Source organism: Neomonachus schauinslandi, chromosome 13, assembly GCF_002201575.2.
Source record: "Neomonachus schauinslandi chromosome 13, ASM220157v2, whole genome shotgun sequence".
In the NCBI taxonomy this organism is placed as follows: domain Eukaryota; kingdom Metazoa; phylum Chordata; class Mammalia; order Carnivora; family Phocidae; genus Neomonachus; species Neomonachus schauinslandi.
In genome coordinates this window covers 85896725-85904659 of record NC_058415.1, presented here as the reverse complement: position 1 = coordinate 85904659, position 7935 = coordinate 85896725, and the positions used below count along the sequence as shown (strand labels likewise).

The following is a 7935-nucleotide window of genomic DNA, read 5'->3' as shown; positions in this document are numbered from 1 at the left end:
GCGGGAGGCCTGCTTCTCCCTCTCACACTCTCCCTGCTTGCATTCCCTCTCTCACTGTATCTCTGTCAAATAAATAAATAAAATATTTAAAAAATAAAAAATAAATAAAAAGGTCTTTGCAGGGGCACCTGGGTGGCTCAGTCAGCTAAGTGTCTGCCTCCAGCTCAGGTCATGATCTCAGGGTCCTGAGATCGAGCCCCACATCAGGCTCTCTGCTCAGTGGGGAATCTGCTTCTCCCTCTCCCTCTGCTGCTCCCCACCCCTCACCACTTGTGCTTTCTCTTGCTCATTCTCTCTCTCCTTCAAAAAAAAAAAAAATAGGGCGCCTGGGTGGCTCAGATGGTTAAGCGTCTGCCTTCGGCTCAGGTCATGATCCCAGGGTTCTGGGATCGAGTCCCGCATCGGGCTCCCTGCTAGGCGGGGAGCCTGCTTCTCCCTCTGCCTCTGCCTCTCTCTCTCTCTCTCTGGCTTTCATGAATAAATAAATAAAACATTAAAAAAAAAAAATATATATATATATATATATATGTATATACATATATATATATATATTTTTTAAAAGATCTTTGCAGATGTAGCTGGTTAAGATGAGATCATACCGGATCAAGGTGGATCCTAAATCCAATGACTGGTGTCCTTATCAGACAGCCACACACAGAAGGCAGAACACAGGGTGAAGACAGAGGCAGAGATTGGAGAGGTTCATCTACAAGCCAAGAAAAGCCAAGGACTGCCAGCCATCACCAGAAGCTAGGAGACAGGCATGGAACATTCTCTGGCAGAGCCCCGCTGATGAACCCTGCTGACACCTGGGTTTCAGACTTCTAGCTTCTGGAACTGTGACAGAATAAATTTCTGTTGTAAACCACCTTGTCTGTGTGACGGTGTGATTTTCTACAGCAGCCTTGACAAACTGAAACACTGGTCAGAAGTTTAGTTTTTTGTTGTTTTTTTTTTAACTTCTGGTCTTTGTGAAGTTGAGATCTGGAGATCTAGGTCAATTTCTACAGAGACAGTTCTGGTTTAAAGTTTTGCCAACCTTCCTTCGGGGTCCCCCTTCAAAAGGCCTCCTCCCGTGACACGAATGTAGAATTTGCCTTAAATGTGTCTGTCCCTAGCTTCACACTCACAGCAAATGTATCCACCAAAATGTGCTTCTCCTCCAAGGATTATAGCTCTGACACGTGACACCTCAACCGTCCCACTGTTCTGTCCTTCTGCTCACTCACCATCCTAATCCAAGTGACTGCCACCTCCCCAAGACCCTGGAGATCATCCTCCAATGGCTCTGGTCCTTTCTCTCTTGCCTCCCCTAGGCCTCCCACTACTCAGCAGCCTGAGGGACCTTCGCAAGTTACAGATCTGTTGTCACTTGCTGATGGAGAGCCTTCTGCAGCCTCCTGTGCTCATGAGTCAAGTTCGAGCACGTCAGGCGAGCCAGGGCACACGGTAGACTCTCCCCGGTTCCCTCTCCGGGGAGCCGAGACCCTGTCCCTGTCTTCCCTCTCCCTCGGACACCGAGTGGACAGGAGCAAGGGAGCATCATAGTGCCCGCTCTTTGGTGGAGCAGGACAACAAGTGTTCTGGAAGGTACTCAAAAGAAAAACAAACAAAAAAAAGACAAAAGTCCTCTGCAATTATGTCCGGGGACATGAACTGGGATGAAGAAAAGAATCAAGACTTGACAAATCAAATCCCAATCGTTAGGCCCACTGTGCTGGCCACAGGGTGAAGAGCTGGGGGTCTGAACACAGAACACAGCACACAGCCACTTACTGAAAAAAAAGTCAACTTTAATTGTAACTGACCAAACGGTGTCCAGGGATGTCTCCAAACTGAACAAATGAAACACGATAAAATTCTCTATTGAAGAAACCAAGTTTTTGCCAGCCCCAGGGCTTCTGAGGGTCGGACCAAGAGTGGCCCACTCCTGGGGCCGGTTCTGTCCCCCACGCAAGTCTCTCATCCTGAGAGGAGGGCTGGCGACAGGCGAGGGACCTGTCCCTTCCTCCTATCATGCTGGGAACTCTTAGAAAGTCACTGGTGGGGTGTGCCTCTCCTCCCACCCCATTCCTGTCTGAAGGTAAATGGAAAGCCAGGGAACGCGGCGAGGCACCCCAGTGCCCTCCTGGCCTCTCAGCCAAAGCTTTCCTCCAGTCCGCTCAGCTGGTGTTCCCAGTGCCCCAGGGTGGGGATGAAATGAAATAAGCACTAGAGAAAACTCAGATGCCCCATCATCTCCACAGTCCAAGTCACAAAGCAGAAGAAAGAATAGAACCGCCCTAACGAAAAGCACGGGCGGCTGGCCCTCAGAAGACGCGCTCGAACTCCGTCTGGTTGGTGGTCGCGGGATTGCGGCTCTGGTTGGTGGACTGCTGGGTGATCTGGCTGCCCTTCCGGCGCGGCGGCGCCAGATACTCGAACATGGACGTCAGGTGGGTGGACAGCATGCCCTTGAGATCCGAGGGCATGGGGTCTGACCAGAAGAAGTCGTGGTTGAGGGCGTCGTCACTGTCGATGCGCTGTGCGGGATCCAGCACCAGCAGCTTGTCGATGAGGTCCAGCGCGTAGGGGTCTCGCACATAGGCCTTCAGCCTGTCCTTCACCTTCCGTTTCTGGCCCTTGACCAGGTCCAGCTTCTCAAATAGCTCGTACTTGTCCACATTGGGCCATACCTGCGCAGGAGGCATGGAGACAAGATGGGTGTTAATTCAGGGGGTGCGTGGCTTGTCCCCTGGCTAGGCACCCGAAGGGACTAAAACTTTCCCATTCAGATGCTCCCAGACCACCCTTGGAGGGCGAACTTGACCTCTCCAAGGTAAAAGCAGCAGTGACCATGTACCTGGCACACACCAAGTGCCAGGCCCTTTTATACAGTCACCTGGAATACATCCACCAAGCCTGATATAGGCATGGTTGTTCCACAGAAGAGAAACTCCGCTCCGAGGTGAGGGATTCAAATGCCCTCCCCAAGGCCACGAACTGTGATGGGGGCGAGACTCAAGCATAGCCCGCGAGGCTCTAAAGAGCAGGCCCTGTCCGTCCACCAGCCACCTGTCCAGAGCTTTCCTTCTACTCCGCTCCCCGCTCCTCCCTTGCCAGGAGGACTTCTGGATCTCTGCATCCTGTGGGGACCAGGGGCCCAGGCAGCCTGGCCACGCACCTCAGGGGTGATGGAGCCACAGAGCTGGCTGATGAGGGCAAGCTGGTGCTGCTCGGTGTTGCCCTGCATGATAGGGCTGCGGGTCCACATCTCCGCCATGATGCACCCAGCACCCCACAGGTCAATGGGGGGGCCGTAGTCCCGCTCCCCTGGGAAGAAGAGCGCACCAGGAGGGCCCCTTGAGCCCGAGAGCCTCCTGAGACGCAACGCCCCGGGGCCGGTGGCTCAAGAAGCCCTGGCAGTGGGGGACGGAGGCTGGGTAAGTGCCCAGCCCCTGCCCCCCTCCGCCCGCTCGGGAGTCCTCACCGAGCAACAGCTCCGGGGGTCGGTACCAGAGCGTCACCACACGGTTGGTATAGCGGTTGGGCTGGCTGTTCTTGGCCAGGCTGAAGGCCCGGGCCAGCCCAAAGTCGGCCAGCTTCAGAACCCCATCGCGAGTGATGAGCACATTAGCTGCCTTCATGTCCCTGTGCAGGATCTGCAGGAAGCGTGAGAGGGCTCAATCAGGCTTCCGGGGACCCTTCAGTCACACCCACCCAGCAGTGGGAGCCAAGGCCAACCCAAGCCTCGGTCCCTTTCCCCACTCTGACCCCCACCTTATTTCTGTGGATGTAGTAGAGACCGTTGAGCAACATCTGCATGACCTTCTTGATCTCGGACAGCGTGAACTTGACTAAGACGTTGCTCAGCAGCCCAGCAAGGTCATGCTCGCAGAAATCAAACACCAGGTATATACTGCCTTTGCAGCGGTTATAGGGGGAAGCTGAGATGGGAAGAATGGAGGGAGGGGGGAGAAAAAGAAAGTAAAAAACCCCACGTGCAACTCATTTTCCCACAACCAGCTTCCACCCCTCCAACCCGTGGACACTCGGATATCCGGCTGTGCATTCCTTCACTGGAAAACTATTTCCTGAGTGCCTCCTCTGGGCGGGGTGCTGTGGCAGGCCCTGGGGCAGCAACAGCTACGATGAAGGGACCCGAGACAGCAGTCACAGTTGGTATGTCTGGGTTAAGAAGAGGCAATTTAGGTGTGTCCACTTCCAACTTTGCAAACAAAGCCTTAGACTGTAAGTCTCATTTTCCCCATCTGAAAATGGGGGCAAGATCCAGACCACATACCTTTGGTTCGACAAATCTCAATCAAGTTGACCACATTCTCATGCTTTAGAAGTTGGAGGATCTTGATTTCCCGCAAGGCTGTAATGGGGAACTGGGCAGGAGAAACACAGGAGGGTCAGAGGTGAGTGAGTGAACTACAGACCAATGAACAAGCCATGGGGTCCATATTAAGGTACACAAGTGGGAAAAAAAGAGTAAGGTCATGGGCTCTGAAATCAGCTGCCTCGGACGTTTTATCTGTAAAATGGGTGTACGAGTAGTATGTGCCCCTCAAGCAGTTGGTGTGAGACAATAAATCAGAACAGTGGGACTTGACACACACGCTTCGCCTACTAGTCACTAAATGCTCCACAGTTTCTTCAACCTTTAAATTTTAGCTCTATGTCTGTATTATACTAGGTGGTAACAAAAACATTTATTTAAAGAAATGTCCTTGCTAAGAAGCAGGTCTCTGGGAAGCTGGACTAGGGCTAAGACGAGGTACGGACGGGGACTGCTCCTTTTCAACTGAGTTCCAGCCACCCTCTTAAAGCCATCACGTGCAATTTCTTTGTACCTTACACAAAACAAATGCTAAGGAAACAGTGTTCAAGCACTGTTTAAAGGCTTCCTAACTTCAGGAAACGAGGTGCACTCTGCAAGCATGAGCTCCCCCTCCTGGCCCCAACCATATTTACCTAAGAATGAAATACCAAATGCTCTAAAATATTTGAATAAAAAAATTCAATTCAGAAGTCAAGTTCTCTGGAATACAGAAATGCCCAAACTACCACACACACACAGATTCTCGAGGCGAGAGCCCCAGCACAAGTAGGGTGGAAACCCAAGCCCGTGCCCAGGGGAGCTGGCAGGCCCGCCCACCCGGCCCATACTCACCCCCTCCTTCTCGTTCTCCATCAGCACTTTCTTCAGAGCCACCTTTTTGCCGGTCTTACGGTGCTTTGCCTTAAATACCTCCCTGCAGGCCGAGAGGGAGACCCAAGAGGTTTCATCAGGCCGTTTCGGCAGGGCCCGCCCTTCCCCCACCAGAGGAGGAGGGCAGGAAAAAGGGATTCCCCGGGCGGGGCTGGGCCGGGTACCCAGGGCACTCCCCTACCCTGCCACCCGCTATCTGCGGTCCTTCCCCGAGGCTCTACTTCCTCCCTTCAGTCTCCTCACCCAGGCGTCTCTCGGAGAGCCCGATCCCCTCACAGGCTCCTCTCTGCAACCCCTCCCCGCCCCCCATCACTGGCCTCAGGCTCCTCCCCGCCAGCCGGCTCCGTCAGGCCCTGGCGGGCTGCGGTGCGGCCTAGCGAGACCAGGAGACACGTCTGGTACTCCGGGGCTTCCCGACCACCTTGGGCTCGGCCCTTGGCGTTCCGACATCGGCCCTGAGGCTTGCAGGCCCAGGGTTCCCGGTCCCCCGGGGGCGCAGCCTTACCCGAAGGTGCCTTGGCCGATCTTAGCGAGCTTCTCATATTTGGACACCTCATCACAAAAGGGGCACTCCACCGAGTCGTACTGCTTTGCCATGGCCGCCTCCAGCGCGCCGCTGCCGCCGCCCCCAGCCGCCGCCGCCGCTGCTCCCGCTCCGGGTCCCGCCGCCGTGCTCCAGGCCCCTCCGCGGCCGCGCCACTTCCGCCTCCACGGCCACTTCCGGCCTCGCGGCGCCGACCCCGCCTCTTCCGCCCGCCGCCCGCCGCCAGGCCCCCTGGGACTTGTAGTTCCCGGGAGGCCAGGAGGAGCCGGAGCTGCAGAGGCGCCTCCGCCGCCGCCGCTGCCCCCGCCTCCGCCGCCGCCACTGTTGGCGGCGGCCCCGATCGGGGGCGCGGGGAGCCGGGGCGCCGGGGCTGGGGCTCGGGGCGGTGCGTCCCGCTGCATCGGCCCGGGCCGCCGCTGCTGCCGAAGCCGCTGCCGCTCTGGCTCCCGATCCGGGGCCAGCCGCAGTGCCCTGCTCCTCCTCCTCCGACGGCGCCGCCTCCGCCGGGCTGCGCGGGGCGGCGGGCGGGGGGGGTCGGCCCCCGAGCCGCGGCCTGGGGGCTCCCTGGCCGGGCCCGGGCCCGGGGCGGCCGGGCGAGGGGGCGAGACGGGAAGAGCCGACAAGGAGGCGGCCCGAGAGCCCGGGAGGGGGCGCGTTATAAAGGGGGAGGTGCCCCAGCCTCGCCCTCCCCTCCCCCTCCGCCCGCCCCCTCCCCCCCCCCTCCCACCCTCCGCGGCCGCACCTGCCGCCGCCGCCGCCGCCGCCGCCCGCCCGCTGTCCGTCGGCCGCCCTCGGCGCGTCACCGCCCGCGGCCCCTCCTCCGCCTTCGGAGGTGGGGCCCCGCGCTCGACACCTGGCTGCGGGGCGCCTTGCTGCGTGCCTCAGTTTACCCCCACAGGTCAGCTGCCGCAGAGAGCCCTCTCCTCCCCGGCTCGGAGTGCCCCTCCACAGGCGAAGGCGGGAGGCGCCGAGGGAGCGGCCTCCGGTCCTGGGAGGAGAGAACGGCCCCCGCCGCCGCCTCCCCGGGCCCCAGCCACCCGCCGTTGACATGGCAACCGACGGCCGCAAGGGGGCGCGGCGACACTGGAGGCGGGGAGCGAGCAACGCCCGGGCCTTCCAGCTCTGGACCCCCTGTTTTCTGGAAGGCAGGGATGAAACCCACAGGAGCCCCATCCCCGCCGAGCTGCGCCTGGGCTGGTCAGCCTGGGTCAGTATCACAAAAATAGTTAGCATTTAGCCCGAACCCCTGTGTGCTCAGGAATTGCTGGGCATTCCTGCCGAACCCTGCTGAATCCTGAATCAACCGCCCCATCGACAGGTTGACTAGCCCATTTTACAGAAGAGGGCATTGAGGTTCAGGGAGGTGAGGTCATTTGCCCACGGTCACAGAGTGACAGCTCTGGGACTGGAACCTGGTCTGTCTGATTCTGAAGAGGATTCTCCTGAGTCAGACTATTTACAGTCTGGCCAGGGGTATAGCGATGGTGCTGTTTGAGGCCTGCTGTCCGTATGCCAGGCACCAAGCCCACCATCCATCTCCTTCTCTGACCCTATGCCCCCTTCCCCTACTCCAACCCTTCTCCTACTCCAACCCTTCCCCAGCATTTTCCTGATATCTCCCCGGCTCTAGGAGCCTCTAGATTCTTCCTCCAGCTCTACTCAACAATCAACCCACAGCAAATCAGTTCTTTCTACCATCTCTGCACCCCTTCAGTCTGCCCCTCCTCTCCAGTCCTCTGCTGATAGGTCCTGAGTCCTGGTCTTCCCAGTCTGGCCTCTCCATCTGTCCACCTCACAGCACCTTCCAGGTCATTCTAAAATGGGCTCTGCCTGTATTTCCCTCCCCCGCTGTCTTTCAGGGAAACACAAACTGTGACATTTGAGGCTCTTTCCAGCTGTCTCCCAGGCCATGGTGGCAGGAATCTCCCTCCTGTGCTTTGCTAACTCCTTGGACCTTCCCGCCTTCGGGGCTGTGCTCCTCATTGTACCCCGTTATCTGTCTCCCTGCAGGAAGCCCTCAGGGTGGCCCGGCAGCCCTTACCCTTCATGGCTGGGCCTTGCAGCCTCCTTGTAGGAGGAAGCAGGTCTGATTATCCTGGTGTCCCAAGAGACCCTGTTCTGGGGGAGGGCCCTGCCACGGAGGGCCTCGGGGGCCAGGTGAGCACTAGGGAGCCCCCTCCTGAGGGCAGTGTGA

General features: G+C 57.9%; 1 protein-coding gene across 1 annotated transcript; it reads right to left on the bottom strand.

The window, feature by feature from the left end:
• Window positions 1–1772: 1772 nt before the first annotated feature.
• Window positions 1773–5998, bottom strand: CDK9 (cyclin dependent kinase 9). The gene is made up of 7 exons (XM_021691335.2): window positions 5703–5998; window positions 5159–5240; window positions 4283–4373; window positions 3760–3926; window positions 3470–3641; window positions 3164–3312; window positions 1773–2675 (listed from the first exon to the last, which is right to left on the bottom strand). The coding sequence occupies exons 1-7, from the start codon at window positions 5792–5794 to the stop codon at window positions 2310–2312; spliced, it is 1119 nt and encodes a 372-aa protein (XP_021547010.1). The 5' UTR covers window positions 5795–5998; the 3' UTR covers window positions 1773–2309.
• Window positions 5999–7935: the final 1937 nt, after the last annotated feature.